The 19,161-nt window shown below is 47.5% G+C and overlaps 1 protein-coding gene across 3 annotated transcripts in view; it reads right to left on the bottom strand.

The window, feature by feature from the left end:
• Positions 1-19,161, bottom strand: part of MGAT4B (alpha-1,3-mannosyl-glycoprotein 4-beta-N-acetylglucosaminyltransferase B) — a 1,507,233-nt gene that overhangs the window by 1,118,016 nt on the left and 370,056 nt on the right. For all 3 annotated transcript variants that reach the window (XR_014966618.1, XM_085617756.1, XM_085617757.1), the window contains exon 3: positions 11,706-11,846. Coding sequence is in view for 2 of the 3 variants with exons in the window: in XM_085617756.1 (XP_085473882.1) it covers positions 11,706-11,846 (141 nt within the window). In the remaining variant the exon portion in view is untranslated. The remainder of the gene's footprint in view (positions 1-11,705; positions 11,847-19,161) is intronic.

Below are 19,161 nucleotides of genomic sequence, written 5' to 3'. Positions count from 1 at the left end.
AAGTTGAGGATCGGTCATCCTCCTCAGCCGAAGAAGATTTGAGCCACAAAAGCAGTCTTGCCTCTCTATCCCAAAGAGTCTTAGTAGGGAAAGTACGGCAGATCTTGCAATCCTTAGCCACATGCTTAGGATAAAGGCAATAAATGCAGTCCTTATGCTGGTCATCAACATGGACCCTCTACTCTTCACAGGTCCTGCAGGGTTTGAAGAGAGCTTTTCTGTCAGACATTCTGAAGAGTGAAGAACTGAGTTGGCAGGGAGACTCCCTTCCACACGACGTGCGGTGAAAATCTGAGGAGAACTGCCTCTGCTGAGAGTGTTCTAGAGGGGGCTGGTAGCTGATTGGTTTGAGCTGACTGTTGGTTCTTTTTACTATAATGATGTAGATAGGCTCCAAAGATTTAGGTCTTAGGCTTTTTTCTTTTAGCCTACTACTGTTATTTACTTATGGCACTACTTTTGTAATTTACCGTGGGACTCCCGCCTCGGCGACGGGGAATGATTCAGGCATGTGAATCTATGAAAGATACCCCAATACTGGATAAGGGAAAACTGCAGATAAAACCTTAAGCACTGTCACTGAGATATTGCCCGTAACAAAACAGAAGGCACGACTACCATAGCCACATGGTGGCCTTATTAACTCAGGATACTGCTGACAAAGGGAAAACAATATAAGAGCTGCTAAATTTCTTAAACGGAATGTGGACACAGGTAAGCATTTTGTACCCAGCCACTCATTTCCCTCCCCCGCCCCCCAAGAATAGGCACAGAAGGGAAGATGTCTAAGTTTGTGATGATGGAAGAGAGAGAGGAGTACTTGAAGGCATTACAGTCTTGCTCAAAGTGATGAAGTGCTGTTTGGTGTTTGTCTTACCCGTTTTCTACTTCTTAACTGGAGTTCAGCGAAAATGCGTTGCTCATGTTCTGAGATTGTAAAGTTGCCTCTACTCTCCATCCCCTTTTTTCTGGAGGGGTACATTGGACTGAAATGGAGAGAGGATAATCGAGAGATATGCAATGGCAGTGTGGAAATTTAGCTTGCGAACTGAACATTATCTGCGCCATCTTGTCTCTCCCCAGCGCGACACACAGGAAAGCGCACGGCAGCCATTTTAGGCACCCTGGTCTCTCTCCCTGCTCATTGCCGATCGCCAGCGCGTCCCCCTGGCACTGCGAGCATTCCCCCGCACGCCGGCCACCCCCGCTCGCTCATACACGGGCCATAAACCCTCTCCTTCTGCGCGACCCTGCCATGGAACCACATCCCACGCCTGACCGGCATCCCATACATGGTCATGCATCTCTTTGATAACCCCCTTCCTCTGCGCCCAATTGTCCGAACCGATCCCAGGCCATCACCTAGCCCTGCGGATGCAGTTTATTGCCCCTACTGTAAGGGAAACACCCCACATCAAAGGGATTACAGTAGATCAAGGCCCCCCACCCCCTGAGACCCGACCGGTCGCACACACCCCCGGGAATTGGCGGAATGTCCAGCTGTGTGATAGCCATCTCCTACTGTGGGTGGGGTGGGGACTTCCACTGTAGATATGTGTGGGAACGAGCTTGAAGTGGGGATTCTGAGGATGTTCTTTCATGTATCAAAGCGATCTCAAGAATGTGCCATGTATGATAAACCTGCAATAAAGTCATAAACCTGTGTATAAGAGGCCAGGCCTCAGAGATGCAGTTAGAGCACCTCGTGACGTTACTTGCTGTCTTATCTGATGTGTTCTACTCCGACGGAATAAAAACTTTGTTTCCTGCCTTCCAGTCTCCGGCGCCTGCCTCTTTTGTTGGTTAAATCATCGAATGGTATAAGAGGCGATTACCGCCGGGCAATCCTTGAAAGGTTATCGACTGCAACTGCCGCTACCTTTTAACAATTGGCGTCCCAAGCGTGGGGCCCATCAGCGACACGTGGATCCAGTGGGAGAGGTCCCGACGACAGAGTGAACGACTGCAACGATCGAGAGAGCTCCTGCCCGATAGACCCTCGTCTGGCAGCCGATCATCCGAACTTCACTGGTTCCGAGCAGACCTCTCTCGAGTGATCTACGGTCCTGACTGGGAACCATCAGGAGTGCCGCGGCAAATACGGAGAGTAGAGGACGATCGGGCGCTGGAGGCGGAAGACGAGAAACTGTCCATGCGGTCCGGGTAAGGTCGTGAAACACGACAAATTGCGAAACGATTGATTGATTGAAAATACTAGTATTACTTATTGATTGTTCTCTTTGAGATATTCGCTGTCAACAAACGGGGAGGAGTAGAAATACTCTCTCTTCCTTTGCAGATAGTGAAGGGTAGGTAACGCAGACTTTTGTCCCCATTGTAACCCGTCGTGCCTATTTTTATCTCCCCACTGATTGATTGTCCGAACATTGATTGTTTTGAAGAATAGTGCTCTTTGAGATATTCTCTGTTTGCAAATAACGTAGAATAGAAATATTCTGTCTAGTCTTTGCAAATAGTGAAGGGTAGGTAACGCAGACTTTTGTCCCCATTGTAACCCGTCGTGCCTATTTTCATCTCCCCACTGATTGATTGTCCGAACACTGGTTGTTCGATATTGATTCTTTGGAGGTATTCTCTGCTTACAAATAACGTGGAACAGAGATATTCTGTCTAGTCTTTGCAAGCAGTGAAAAGATAGGTAGTGCAGACTTTTGTCCCCGTTGTAACCCGTCATGCCTGTCTTCTCCCCACTGATTGGTAGTTGGTTCTGCCCGGACCGCTTATTAGAGGTGAACCATCCGCCTCCACTGGAAGACACCCCTAATAAGGACATGTTCACTAAATACGGACTAGTCGCCGTAGCTTATAGCAAGCTATGGCATAAATATACAAAGAAGGACCCCGAGAGTCAGTGGCCACTGATGGGATCCTTCGATGATCATAAAATAGAAGCATTAGAAATAGCTCTACGAAGTAATAAAACGACGCCTACTATGCTTGACAGTATCGGCATGTGGCGCAAAGAAGCAATGCAACGGAAAAAGAGGGAAGAAGTAAAAGCAGAAAGGGAATTACGAAAGGCAGCTCACCTTGCCGCTAGAAAGTTAGAGGAAGAGATAAAGGAGAGAAAGGAAGCTAAACTAAAACAAGAGTCTGAAACATCAGGCCAGTGCCCTGTTAGGACCTCCTCTACGCTCTACCCTGAGTTACCTTCCAAGCAACGAGCGAATGACGAATTGCTATTAGGCCCCCCGATCATCTACATGCCCCCTCCATACGCCCCCTCCCAACCTGTAGTACAGCACACGCAAGTGAAAGCAGTACCAGGGCCTCGGTCCTCACGGCCTCCGCGCCGGCCGAGCCTCTCGTACTGAACACAACGTTAGCAATAACGTTAGATGACCCTGAGATGAGAAAGAAAGATTCCGCCAGAATGAATCGACTAACAAAGGATGAACAAGCCGGAATCGATAAGGTAGTAAGGACACTAGTAGAACGAAAGGAAAGTGAGGAGTATGTAACAGACATGTATAACTCGTATGCCGACAACCGCAGACGACACTTTGTCGTACGACTTTGTTATCACACCCTGAATGCCTATGAGGATAGAGGTAGAGATAGAGGTCCCGAAGGTTTAGCGACCTTGTATAGGAAGGTAGACATTGGAGAGGAAGGAGAGGGCGATGTGACGAACCTCTTCACTCGTACACTCGAAGTCTTCCGGCATCTTAAAGAACACAGACAGACAACCAAAGCAGAGACCCCCATAGCGACTGAACCCCAGGCAGGGAAGGCTGATACCATGATGCCCATCAAAGAAGCCGCCCCCTACTGGGTCCCCCCACGAGGTCAGGGAACACACGACGACATCAACCACCAAGATGCGAAGGGAAGGGTTGTATATAACTGGGTTTACCAGCCATGGGACCGACAAGACATCTTGACCTTTAGAAAAACCCTACCCGACTTAAGAAAGAACCCGACGGCCTTCTACACCGAACTAGGTACGGCCTTAGGTTCAACCATAATGACCTTAGCGGATATCGATTTGTTCTTCGGGTTATGTCTGTCGGCTGATGTGTGGAAGCAAATCCGGAAAGTCGACCACGCTGAGCCGTTCGGATATACCTGGGTACAACTCGATACCATAGATAAGCAGCGAGAACCTGGACAAAAACCCCTAAAAGCCATATTGGAACTCCCGGACAAGATCGTACAGAAATTGAAGACTCTAATCCCAGAAAGAAAGGTAGACTGGTCAATAGTGACAGCTTGTCGCCAGAAACCCCAGGAGGATGTGTCTGAATACTTCTCTCGATTCGAGACAGTGTTTTCCGATTATAGTGGCCAGGACATGACCACTGCAACCGGACATCACCTCTTTGTCCAGAATTATGTGAAGGGTCTGTCACAAGAAGTCTCCCAGAAGCTACAGACCAGCGAGAGTAGTTGGGCAGCCTCCAAACCCGCTGCTATCCTCCAGATGGCCCAATACTACGAACATCAAAAGAATGAGAACGATAGGGCGTCCGAGAAAAAGAAAAAGGAACAGAAGGAGAGGGTAATGATAGCACAGTTGCAAGGGGTGACCATAGGAAGGGAGCCCCCTAAAGGAAATTACCAACCAACCGCCCCTAGAAAGCTACCCCCTAGAGACCATACACCTGCACCCTACACTGGACGAAGAGACTTAGACGGGAACCAATGTGCGTTCTGTAGAGGGTTCGGACACTGGAAATCCCAGTGCCCGGTCCTTCTGGAAATGAACAAAAATAGAGACACCAGAGACATAGTATATGACCCCAGAAGTAGAGGACAGGGACGAGGTTACACGAACGACACCGCCAACGATAGGCCAGGCAGACCAAACACCTTTGATCGCCCCCGACAGAACCAGTGCCAGCAGTCCGACTACGAAAACACCCATGACTTTGCATAGGACCGCCAGGGGCAAGGGAGGGATCCAGTCGAACTCCGCGTTGACCAGCAAGGCCCTTACGTCACTGCTAAGGTCTTGGGCACAAAGTCTCCATTTCTGGTAGATACTGGAGCGACACGTAGTGCGTTATCTAAACGACTGATTCCTAGGGCACCCTTGTCTGGCTCACACGTAACCTCAATAGGCTTCGATGGAACGCCCTCCACTAACCCTTTGTCAGCACCAATCTCCTTTGACTTAGAAGATAACACCACTGACACGACATTCCTGCTCTCCTCCAACACCCCCGATGCTATTATGGGACTTGATTTGCTAAAACATTTCCGAGCTACCATCAGATGTTCCCCAGACGGAGTGCGAGTCATCCTGCACGATAACCCGGACCTGTTCAGGTCTTGTCTCACACAACGTATGTTCTCCATAACCGATGCTGACCTGTCCCTACTCGACACGTTACCCTCACACCTATGGGCTAAAACCGACTCAGATGTAGGGCGCATGGTGATCGACCCTGTACACATAACCGTCCGACCGGACGCAGTGCTCCCAAAGCTTCCACAGTATCGGATATCGCCCGAAGGCGAGAAGGCATTGGTGGAAATCATCCAGTCCCTAGTCGATGCAGGAGTGGTAGAAGAAGTAGTCAGTAATGTTTGCAACAGCCCTATCCTACCCATTGTAAAAAAGCAAGGCGAGGGAGATGAGAAGGCATACCGCTTCATTGTTGACTTACGAGAAGTTAACAAAGTAGTCATACCTCAGTACCCCGTGGTCTCAGACATCACCACCATCCTCACCCTGATTCCGTCCACTGCCACCACCTTTACCGTTATTGATCTCAAGAACGCATTCTTTTCCATCCCCATCCACCCAGACAGCCGCTACCTGTTCGGCTTCACTTCAAAAGCCCGTTCGTACAGATTCTGTAGGGCACCCCAAGGCTACACTGAGAGCCCCAGCATTTATAGCCAAGCCCTCAAGAGACAACTAGATGCAGTCCAACTACCCGATGGAGTGGTGTTAATACAGTACGTCGATGACATTCTTTTGGCGGCCGACACCACTCCACTTGCGGTCACAGCCACCATTCACCTCCTCCACTTCCTCACGGAAAACGGTCACAAGGTCTCCAGGAAGAAGTTGCAATTCTGCCAACCCCAAGTGACATATCTAGGCCACCTACTATCCAAAGACGGGAGGAAACTTACACCTGACCGAATTCAGACCATCCTAGAAACCCCTGTCCCCAAAACGCAGAAGCAAGTGCGGTCCCTGGTTGGTCTCACCTCCTTCTGTCGACAGTGGTTGCCAAACTTCAGCCTCATTGTAAAACCTCTGCTTTCCCTGCTGGCTAAAGACGTCCCCCTCCCCCTCCCCTGGACACCCGAATGCCAGTCCTCCTTCAAAGAATTGCGAGATGCCCTTTGTTCAGCACCAGTCCTAGGAACCCCAGACTACACTAAACCTTTCTCCCTCTTCACCCACGAAAGGGAGGGATGCGCGTTGTCTGTTCTAACCCAGTCCATAGGTCCTAAACAACGCCCTTGTGCCTACTTCTCTGCCACTCTTGACCCTGTAGCCAGAGCTTTGCCCGCCTGCCTTCGAGCAGTAGCCGCCGCTGCTGTCTCTATGCGACAAAGTGAGGGGATCGTGCTCTCGAACCCCCTCACCGTATTAGTACCCCATGCGGTTGACACCCTCCTGAACCAGACCAAAACTCAGCACCTGACTAGCGCACGACTGACTGGTTATGAACTGACTCTGCTTGCACCCCACATCACATTGAAGCGATGCACCACTCTGAATCCAGCTACTCTACTACCTCTCCCTGACACGGACCCCAATGCGTCCCCTATACATGACTGCGTGACCCTCCCTGACGAACAGACCAAGAGTAGGGTTGACCTCCGAGATACTGCCTTCCCGGACCCTGACGGAGAACTGTGGGTAGATGGCTCATGCATCAAGCTCCCCGATGGCACCACCTCAGCCGCCTATGCAGTCACCACAGCCCGAACAGTTGTAGAGACGGCCCGCATCACACAGCGATCCGCACAGGCGGCTGAACTGATCGCTCTCACACGAGCATGCATCCTAGCAGCAGGGACTACCGCAAACATTTACACAGACAGTCAGTACGCCTTCGGGGTAGTTCACCTCTTTGGGCTCCTATGGAAGGAGAGGGGATTCCTGACTTCCCATGGCACACCCATCCTACATGGAGATCTAGTCTCCGCTCTGACCGAAGCAGTCCTCCTCCCCACACGGCTAGCTGTGATCAAATGCCAGGCACACAAAAGGGTGACGGACATTATAGGACAGGGAAATGCGCTGGCTGACATCACGGCCCGAACCACAGCCGAGAATAGGTCAACAACACGCATGTACGTGACCAGGTCACAAACTGAGAAATGGAAGGATGCTAGGGAAACGATTAGGGACATCCAATTAGCCAGCTCACCACACGAATTGACTGAATGGGCACGGGTGGGATTGAAGGACGATGACGGTTGCTGGCGAACTAAAGACACGAACAAATGGTTGCTACCTGACTCATTCCTGATTCCCATGCTAACCATGACACACTCCCCCGCGCACATAGGGTCTGCCCCCATGATCGAACTCATCTTCAAGGTTTGGCACAACGACAAGATCCCAAACTCAGCCAAACGTCCGGTCCAACAATGCCTGGTATGCCTCCAACACAACCCTGGTAAAGGAACTGCTGTACCCCGGGGAGGGTTTGGGGTTCCTAATCATCCCTTTGAGGTCCTACAGATGGACTACATCCAGTTAGAAAGGTGCCAAAGCTTGAAGTACGTACTTGTCGTTGTGTGTGCTTTCAGCAAGTGGGTAGAAGCTTACCCGACCCGCGACAACACTGCTATGACTACCGCAAAGGTATTGCTGAAAGAATTCTTCCCCCGTTACGGCCTTTGTCGAATTTTGTGGAGCGACAACGGCCCACACTTTGTAGCCGAAGTTATCCAACTCATCTTAAAGGGGTTGGGTGTGAAACAGAAGTTCCATGCGGTCTTCCATCCCCAATCTGCAAGCTTGGTTGAGCAACATAATGCCACACTGAAGCTCAAAATAGCCAAAATAGTTGCCACCACAGGACTGAAATGGCCAGACGCTCTCCCGCTAGCATTACTATCAATGCGTTCCACTCCCACCAAACACCACTTAACCCCCTACGAGGTCGTCTTCGGGCGGCCCATGAACCTTTGGACCGCACCAAAACCAACATCTATTCACGACGTCCCGGACGTCCTCATGTCTGACTATTTGTACAACCTAACTAAAACGTTGTCTGTTATCCATCAGCAGGTGCTGCAAGCCATTCCCGATGCTTCCAGGGGCCCCGGGCACGATATCCAACCCGGAGATTTCGTCCTAGTGCGTAATTTCCAGCGTGCAAGGAGTCTGGAGCCCCGGTGGACGGGCCCCCTGCAAGTCCTGATCACCACCCGAACAGCTCTTCGAGTGGAGGGGAAGCGCAATTGGCTGCACGCACATCATTGCAAAAAGGTATCACCGACCCTGACGACAACCGACAACATCGCCGGCCAAGAAGAACTCTTGGACGAAGGCCGACCGTCCCTGAGCTGCTACCCGGACACAAAGACACTTGAATTAATGAAATATCCCGATCCCACTGTGCCGTCCAAAGAAGGGTATAACCTGCGACGAAAGGAGGGAACTTCGGCTAAGCAGACCGCGAACTAAGTCGAAATCTCGAACCGGTAGCCTAATCACCTCAAAGGCCTCCAGAAGAGAAATTAGACAGTCTGTGTTTCTGCCCGCTACCGAGTCCCTTGAAGGTGAAGGAAGCGCCCGACATGAAGATGATGGAAGCAACCGGACGTCCGAAGATCCACTACAAAAACCCAAAGACTGACAAAATGCACAGCTCAAAGACTATTGCACTTTTTATTACCCTTCTCTTTTGCCTTCTCCTCATGGTCACCTTCTGGATCATGGAGGAGAGCGCACCCGCTCATAAGACATTGCTGACCACCGTTCAACCTACCACCATGAAAGAACACCATCTGATCTCACTTTCACCCCAACTCCGAGAAAGGCGTAAGGAGTTCTGGAATAACTCTTTTGTGAAGTTGCTCCACCAACACAATCTTGCCGCCAATGCCACTAATTGCTGGATCTGTGGATTGCTACCACATGCCACTGGACACTCTATCCCTTTCATCCCTTCACCTTTTTCTGTCCATGGTTCCTGCCTCGCCTGGCTAATCCTCCTGCAAGAAAGCTACAAGGACAATGCCACTTCCGGCAAAACTATGTCACACTTCTACCATGGGTTCTGGCTGAACAAAACTGGAAAAACTTCTGCCCCCTTCTGTCCTCTGAGATCAAACACTTCCCTTCATATGGACATCCCTGCCAAAGAGCGAGTCGAAATGCAGGTGTTTAACAACCCAGCCAGACCCACCTTCTCTTACCTCCGGAAACGAACTGCCGCCACCCTAACAGTGGCCCTATCCGTCATCAACATCACTGGACTTGTGTGCCTCGAAGGCCTGGGGGCGCAGCTGGTGGGCCACAGCTCCTGCCTCATCACCAGAACATTGGACTCAGTTGATCCACCCTCCTTTGTTACCTCCCCAAATATGTACTTCGTCTGTGGTACTAAGGCCTAAACCTGGCTTCCGAAAGGTTGGGGAGGCACCTGCTACATCGCTTTTGTTCTTCCTCCGACATATGTGGCTCCAGCAAACCATCACCGACAGAAACGTGCCAAAGACATTGTGCAAGCCGACTCCACCGGAGCACAGTTCATGGACGCAGTAAAAGGACTTGTTCCACTTTGGGGCCCAATGGCAAACAGCCGTGCCATCCGCCACTTAACCCAGGCAGTCGATGAACATTACAGCTGGCATCCTCACCAACAACACCGCCGAGCTACAGGCCGTCCGCCTGGTGGCTCTTCAGAACCGCCTTGTTCTAGATGTGGTTCTGGCTGACCGTGGAGGAGCATGCCACATCATTGGATCCAGCTGTTGTACCTACGTACCGGACAACTCACCCTCAGTCTACAAGGCGATCGAACACCTCCACAGACTTTCCTCAGAGATTCATCAGGAACAGGAACGATGGTCGCTTGGGAGTTGGTTTGGGGACACAATAAAGAGCTGGGGGTGGAGGTTGTTTTCGTTTATCCTAATACCGCTTGTGATACTATGTGGATGTTGCTTGGGGATTCAGTGTCTGCCACCTGTATGTTCGCTTTTTATGAACTGCATCTGCCCTAAGACTTTGAACTTTGAAGCGGAACGAATGAAAGCCCTGTACGAGATAGAAGTTCGTAGTATTATGGGGATAGATCCGAACTAAACAAGCTGGCGAGATATGTTAAAAGGTAGGACTGTGGAAATTTAGCTTGCCAACTGAACATTATCTGCGCCATCTTGTCTCTCCCCAGCGCGACACATAGGAAAGCGCACGGCAGCCATTTTAGGCACCCTGGTCTCTCTCCCTGCTCATTGCCGATCGCCAGCGCATCCCCCTGGCGCTGCGAGCATTCCCCCGCACGCCGGCCACCCCTGCTCTCTCATACACGGGCCATAAACCCTCTCCTTCTGCGCGACCCTGCCATGGAACCACATCCCACGCCTGACCGGCATCCCATACATGGTCATGCATCTCTTTGATAACCCCCTTCCTCTGCGCCTAATTGTCCGAACCGATCCCAGGCCATCACCTAGCCCTGCGGATGCAGTTTATTGCCCCTACTGTAAGGGAAACACCCCACATCAAAGGGATTACAGTAGATCAAGGCCCCCCACCCCCTGAGACCCGACCGGTCGCACACACCCCCGGGAATTGGCGGAATGTCCAGCTGTGTGATAGCCATCTCCTACTGTGGGTGGGGTGGGGACTTCCACTGTAGATATGTGTGGGAACGAGCTTGAAGTGGGGATTCTGAGGATGTTCTTTCATGTATCAAAGCGATCTCAAGAATGTGCCATGTACCATAAACCGTGTAATAAAGCAATAAACTTGTGTATAAGAGGCCAGGCCTCAGAGATGCGGTTAGAGCACCTTGTGACGATACCTTGCTGTCTGATCTGATGTGTTCTACTCCGACGGAATAAAAACTTTGTTTCCTGCCTTCCAGTCTCCGGCGCCTGCCTCTTTTGTTGGTTAAATCATCGAATGGTATAAGAGGCGATTACCGCCAGGCAATCCTTGAAAGGTTATCGACTGCAACTGCCGCTACCTTTTAACAGCAGTAAAACAGGGAGAGTGGTGGAGGTCTTCTTTTAAGGAGAATACAGGGAGGGGGGTTAGAGGGCAGGGTTGTAAAAGGATGAATTGAGGGATATAAGAAAGAAAAATGGGAACGATCGCAGGAGGTTCACACAAACTACTACAAGTAATCTGCATTGCAATACATGTAATTGTTATTATTCACTTGTTGCTGACAAAGTGTTAATAAAAAGCCACTAATTATGGCATTTGTTGGTTAAAAACGAACCTCCATTAAAAAGGTATGGAGGAGATAACACACAATTATTACTATGTGCCAACCATTTTCTGTTCTTGCAGTTCTTTGGTTGGTGGGATAAAAGATTTACCATGGGATGGTAACTCCACATTATAGCCGGTATGTAAAAACACAGTGCACTTTAAAACATGTGAGTGCACAGAGACTAAATAATTCCTAGAAAGCATCTGCTAAAGAACTCAATAACCTAGAGAGGACTTCTGGCTCCCGTATGATACAGTTCATCTTCCTTATTGATTTTTCTGTACACTACAAACAGAAAAAGTTGTTACATACCTCCAGTGCGCCCCTGCCCCATGTGGACAGCAGGCTGCAGGCTGTTCTCCCTGGACAGCAGGTGTGGTAGGTGGTGAAAGATGGTGGGTAGATGCAAGACATTCTTGTTTGTGATATTCCAGAGCTTTAACTTTGTTTCATCTTGGAGAAAAATAGAGAATATAAGTACAATATACTGAATCGTAAAAACTAGACAGTTCTTTAGAGTCAAAACAAAGAGGTTAAGCTGCATTTGCAAGGAGGCTTTAGCAAATGTTACATTTTTAAGTAAGATCCTCAGAAGAAACGTTATTACTTTCAGTCCACAGATTCTTCAATATTAGCAACTAGCAGGGATAAATTCACTTCATGGCAGAAACCACAAAATGCTGTAATAGCTTTCAAAAAGTGTGAAACCAGGAGATGTCGAAGAAAAAGCCCTTCCCTCCATTTGTTTCCACACACCATTTGTCTATCATCCTGTGCTATTTAATGACTTAGTGAACGAGTTAGTATTATTCTTATTGTAACAGACTAATGTAGACCGGCTACTGAAGACGTACACATGTACTTGTAATCATAGTTCATCACGTGCATCTCCATTGACGTCCTACACAGAGGACATTGTTGCTTATCTGCAGAATCCCAGAATACAATTTCAAAGAGAAATCTTGCTCCATCAATTATTTTTTTTAAATTACCAAAAGAAAGCAGCACTTTCAGATTTCTTTTTTTGTATATTGTCACAATTGAATATCCACTAAATAAATAAATGGGCTTCACTTTAGAATTATCTGAAAAACTCTATCAAAGGCAGGAAAGGGAGAGCAGATTTGCAAAACATTGATGGAGAGACATCAAGCCTCTCCAGCATCGCAGAGTGCAAGTCCGCATCAGTTACAGGAAGCTCACATTGACGGGTAAGTTACAGAACTTAAAATCAACCTTGTCCACATATCTATAAATGTTATGGTACATCTACTTTAGGTACTAAATATGGTCATTCCGTCCACCATCCTTAATTTTGTAATGTGTCGTTTTCTGGACTCCTAACAAGTTAAATGATCATATCTGCCCAGGTGATTATGTCTTCTCCGGCGTTCTCATATTTCCTTATAGTGGTCATATATAACTCTTCAACTATAGCTCATTCTATCACATTGTTCCCCATGTTTTCTCCATAGGACCTCTAGTTTTGAGCAATCTGGCATTTCTCCAGAAACAGTCCAGGTGCTGCAAATCTGTACTGGATTCAGTGTTTATCTGGTTTAGGAATCCTACTTAGTGGACACTGTTCGGGCAATAACATTAGGTGTACATTTGTTAGAGGGAGTAATCTCATCACTATTTTTTCCAAGTATTTGAATTTCACGCAATATGAACATGTCATGTGTATGAAAGATTCTTCTGTTTCTCCACATACGGGGCAGAAGAACATCCCAACTGCATATTCTTTAATTTTTACCTGTTCCAAGTAGGCATGGTGTAAAACAATTGAAATTAATCAGCTTAAATCTAGCAAATATTTCCTCACCCAAGATCATGTTTTTTTAACATTCTGATTCTCTAATTAGATCCTGTATGTCTGCATCTCACTGCTACTTCACCTTAATGAGCACCTCTTCTCTTGTCTGCCTTTAAAGCTTTCTGTACACCTGCCTGCATTTATGGCCTATAATTAAAAAGGTATCCGGCATCTGGGACACTTCAGGAAAATTCGGAAATCCTGTCCAAATTTCTCTGGCTATCCTGGCCAATCGGGTAAAATGAAGTGAGAAAGGAAAAATTTCTACATAGCTGAACTGCACTTGACCCGTATGTTGCTGACAGAAGGGGACAAACTGCAAGGAAATGAGGTGTTAACCACGGTTGGTTCCAAAGAAAGGGGTTTGAAGGTTTGCTCTTCTTTGCTTCTCAGATAAGTTAAACAAAAGGTGCGAGAATTAGCTGGATGGAATGCTTGTATTAATCTTAGTGACTGGTAATTACTGCGGCCACATTTCACTTCATTGTTATTTAGCACACCATGTCACCTCAGTTTGGACCTAACCATATGCAAATTAGGCTTGACCCTGCTCCAATGGGAGCAGTCCAGCCAGGCCAGGTCCTCCCTGATGCGTAACACAAGCAACCCAGGACAGGGTTGGGGATTATCAGCCAGGTATAGTTTGGTTCTATTGACGCTTTGTTAACGAGACCCCACAGTCACTTTAAGTAGGACTGGTAGGCCTGAACGTTGGTCCTGTGCCTGCTCTGCCACTGGAACCAAGCTATAACTGGCTGATGAGTCCTAATAAGGGTTAAACCGGGTAGCTTGGGTTCCGGTTCAGCAAGGACCTGGCTTGGCAGCTCGGGCTGGGCTGTTTCAATTGGACCAGGGACAAGACTGATTTGCAAATGGCGTGTCCAAAATGAGGTTGCATGGAGTGAAAATTAATGATGCACTAGGATGAAGTCCTGAGTAATTAACAGTGCCTGAGATTAATTCAAGGATTCCATTCATCGCTTTTTTGTACTCTGACAAAGGTCAGTCACTGTGCTCTATCTATAATTAAGGCGTGGTCAAGGAGTATGGTATATATTGATACTGGTAATGAGGATTGTGTTGCTGTTCCTGTTCCTCATTGTTCCCTTGTCCGAGAACATATTTGTTGGACTATGGTATATTTATATTGGCAATGAGGACTGAACTCTTCTTTCCTGTAGCTAAGTATTCCCTGGTCGTGGGTACATACCTGTGACATTAGTAAATAATAGTCTGGCTGGATTTTTACCCTCCCTGTAAATTAAGATGGGTCGCAATCACAGTAAGTTAGAATGCCCACACATTTATGGCTGAAATGCTTGCACAAATGTCACAAGCAGAATATTTTTTGTATTAACCAGGATGGCCGACGTGGTGTCATGTGCCAAGTTTGAAATATAATGTCCTTCAAAAGGGGACAGTTGTAAAATGCTTTCCAAATAATACAAGTTTTGATGTTTTACTTTTCTAATTGAGGAAATATGTTTTCGGAAAACCCTGTCTTGCAAATGTGTGTTCCATGCTGCAGACAAAGAACAGAAGAGGGGTCCTCCCTTCAAAAGCCTTTTAGTGGCTGTTCCCTGTTCTTTTAAAGCTTTTGACATGTATATCACATCATTGCCTCACCCCTTTGAGGATTGTCATAGCGGACTGATTGATTTTACACAGGACGCAGAATTCAACCTTGTAACGTGGCAACATCTGATAATGAAAGATTGGAAAGGGGAAAAGAGGCGTGCACTACGGATTCTCAAGGTGTTTGGGTGGGGCCAACAGGTAAACCAGTCATACCAGACAGCTATTATAATTCTTTATATATTATACAGTATTTAATGGACCCTCACGGGTGGGCAGAGAAGCCATGATTAAATTAATGTCAAAATGTTGGTAAAAGTCAAATTTAGGCATTATGCTGAGAGACTATGTAAAAACTGTGTTGTTTGTGGACTGTATAATTGGGGGAACGGAACAGAGACTAAACAACGGCATTTCCCAACACCTATAACACTGTTTGAACACTTACAGATTGCCCACACTGAGATGCCCACAACAAACAAAGTCCGATATGCACTTGTGGTGGTCTGAATGTGTTTGGCTGGGTGGAGGCCTACCCCTCAAAACTAATAATGCAATGGCAGTGGTGAAATGTCTGCTTAAAGAACTTGTGCCTCGATTTGGGATACTATAGTTCTATTCATTGGATCAAGGCGCACATTTCACTGAGAATGTAGTCGGGTGGATGTGACAAGGTTTAGGGTTCATACACAAGTTTCATTGTGCCGATCTTCCACCTGCGGCCGGTGTAATGGAACAGAGGAATGACATAATAAAGGCGAAATTATCTAAGATCTGTGCGGAAACTATCTTGTCTTGGGTGGCTGCACTATGAGCATAAGCGGTATTCTGAACTCTAGAAGACGACTGAGCCGCCATGCAATCCTGAAGGGCAGACCTATGCCCATGTGGGGAAATCCATCAGTGACCCCTCTGCGCCACCTCACAAACAAGACTGTCCAGGAATATTGTACTGCACTAAAAGAATTTAAATGTTTACGTTTAACATAACCAGGTAAAAGAGGCTCTGACAAGGCACCTGACAAGATCCTGTTCACAATTTACAGCCCGAAGGCTGGAAGTACATCAATAATTTTGATCTAGGAAACTGCTTACGGCAATAGTGGAAAGAGGCATTTTAGCTCCTGCTGACTAAATAAACTGCTGTCAAATGCACTGGCCATTCAACATGGACACACTACAGTCATGTAAAGAAAGATGTTACCCCTCCACCCCAGCCGGAGGATGCAGCACAGACTAGAGAAATAACACTTGCGCATCCACTTTTTTGGCATAAATGAGTGCAATTGACACTGCAGAGAAAACCTGGTGATTGCAATCAAAGGCTCCTTGCAGCTGTATATCCTGAATAAAGGCGACTGATTCAAAGCCATGGTTCCATATTGATGAGTGTTTGGATGGAAAAGTCCCTTGCATGGTGATGGACATGTACCCCTGGCCAGAGTGCCCCAGCTGCAATGACGTCTTGATCCCTAATGCTGATTTGTGTTGTCGTGGGCGAACAAGGATAAAGCGTGCACACTCCATGGCAATGGCCTGCCTCACCGATTTCGGTCATTTTGAACCAGGAGGCAGGGGTACCCAAAGAGCTACCCACATAGTGGTGTAAAACTGCTGCCTTTACCAGGCATTAAGTAGGACGAGTGCGGGGCTGGAAGCATACCATGTGGTGACCAGTTGGGGTGAACAGTTCCTTCTTAGGCCTCGCCTGAGCCAGCGCATGCGCTGCTCTGGCGAGACTTTTAGTAAGGGCTTCATGTCTCCCCTGCTGCTAGTTGCCCCCAGCGCTCACCTCGGGTATTTGTGGTGCCACCTTCTCTCGGGGTCGGCGGGAACCGTCTCATCTGGCTCTCCGCGGCTGTTGTCCTTCCTGTGGCCATCAAAGTGGCGCCGCTTTCGGCACTCAGATGAGTCACCTCTGCAGGCTGTTATTCAGGCTCCGGGGCACCGCCATGTTCATTACCGTCTCTGCCTCGCCTGGCAGTTTGTCGACTCGCTGCGTCTGCCCCAGTCCTCTATTTTGGGTTTTCGCTGCAGATTAGGGATGCCGCACTCACAGGCTCGTTCCCCAGTTTACTTTTGGGGTCCACCGGCACCAATAACTGCTAATTCTTGGGCGGCCCCTCGCAGCCTCAAACAGACGCGTCGGCTCTCTTGGCCACACCCCAACCAACTAACTCTGTAGATCAGCATTTCTTTAGTGCACACAAGAGACTTCATGGCGACTCTCAACCTCCCGGCGCTGATTTCCTCATCCACATCCATCCAGCTCACTAACGATACTCCGGTTCCTGGTAAGTGGAGTTCATTACCATTTCAAATTCCTACCCCTTAGATCATTACATAATGTTTAGCAGTAGTGGCAATGCTTTTCCAGTGCAATCAAATTCATGTGTTTCTTCACCTGGACAAACAGCTAGTAAAAGGGAGTAGTCATGCACAACGATCCTGCACCTTTAGATTTTGAGTTTTACAGTCTCCGCAGGATACCCTTCATTTTGTTTTGTTATGCTCATTTTATACATCACCTAGGCGTAAGTTCCTGGTGGGAATTTTGAAAAGAGCCAAGTTTAGACATGCCAAGACCGCCTTATTGTTTTTGCAAAGGGCCAATGATGCATATACCTTGTCCTGTATTATGAGGATTATTAAGACGGCGATAAGGAATTCGAGAGAGACGGGTTGATTGTAATGCCCTGTATATAGAGATCCTGGATAATGAAAAGAAATGACATGATTTTAACTGTCTTTTTAATGTTTTTAATGTGTTTTAACTGTTTTATGTACTTTTATGGCATCTTTATAAGTGGCGAATAAAGAATTATTGATTGATTGAGTTTTACAGTCAATGTCAAAAGGCCCCACCTATATCCTCAACAGACAGAGATCATTATGAGCCACACTCATTGCAGTTAAGGACAAAACGTCCCCAGCAACAATGATGACAGCCTTTCAGATGCTGCTTCCCATTTACCAGACGACACAGACGTATCCTCTGAAAACTACAAAGATAATGGCACTCTTAAGTATGATGGCTCAGTGTATTGCCTTAGTTCCAAACACCAGGGTATGTATGTCGCTTCAAGAACTTCTTGACAGACAATGGTCACAGGCAACTGGGGAATGGTAAGACCTTCTGTTGGTGGAGTCCATTCTTCGGCACAATAAGCAGTGGGGCAACAACAACAATTTGTTACTGGACAGAAAATTTCTCGATCCGCAGCCACCTAACTTGTGGCTTGGGGAGCACACACAGGGGACCTCATAATCCAGAGCCATTGGCCCTTGCAAGACTGTCTCCTGCACATCAGTGTGCTTGGAGGTCTTGGCAGTATAGTTAGCAATTCGAGACTTCCAAAAGGGAATTCACAACAAGCTTGTACTTATTAGAACAGACATGTCTAGCATGTACTACATACAGAAACAAGGGGGGCACACTCTCACCACAGTTGTGCAAGCTCACAAAGACATATTGACATCAAGTATCCTTTTTGGCAGAACAGCGCACACAAGTGAACATCTTTGTATATCTTCCAGTAGCAGCCATCAGCTGTCCACTTGTTTGATATCAGCACTCAGGTACTCACTCCTTACTTACAAACTTGGGGCATGTCAGCTATAAACTGTTTGCCAAAAACAAGAACGTAAACTGGCAAACGTGTGTGTCCAGGTACCTTCATCCCAGGTTTTTTGTAAAGCCCTATGGATCAGCTGGTCAGTTGTATTTGCATACAGATTCCCCTCACCACCATCCCCTCACCACCACTGATTTACTATATAATCAGGAAATATGGCAAGCACCAATGACGTTTATTCCCATAGCTTCCTCCTGGGCTTAACAGCCGTAGTTATCTCTGCTTCCAAAGATGTCCCTTCACCCTCATGAGAAGCTATACCTGTGCCAGATCTGCTCACAAAACATCAAGGACAGTTAGTACACTCCAACTTCAAGGTTCTTGTCCTATCAGTGTGGCACCAGAAGTCCAAGAAAGCATGCACGATTTGAAAGAGGCTAAAAACTCAGCATATGAGCATGCTATTCAGCTAAATGGGAGCGATGTGTTCACTAATAAAACAATCTAAAGATACAACCCTTGCCAATCACGGTACAACAAATATTATTTGTAACTTCTTGTACCACCAAAAATCAGGGGTGGCCTAGTCTTCAATACATGTTCACCTGGCAGCAGCAATAGCTGCTTACTTTAAAAAACAAACCGTGCCAATCAATCTTTAAAAACCGGTTGTTAAAATAGTTGTCTAAGGGTTTTAGATGGTTATCCCTCATCAATTACCACCGATCCCTTTGAGATTGAGTCATTATTCAATTTATGAGACCTGTTGAAACGTTCAGCCATGCCATCAGCCATGTCAGCT

Source organism: Triturus cristatus, chromosome 7 (genome assembly GCF_964204655.1).
Source record: "Triturus cristatus chromosome 7, aTriCri1.1, whole genome shotgun sequence".
In the NCBI taxonomy this organism is placed as follows: domain Eukaryota; kingdom Metazoa; phylum Chordata; class Amphibia; order Caudata; family Salamandridae; genus Triturus; species Triturus cristatus.
Note: the sequence above shows the minus strand (reverse complement) of the source record. Positions and strands in the feature narration are given on the sequence as shown.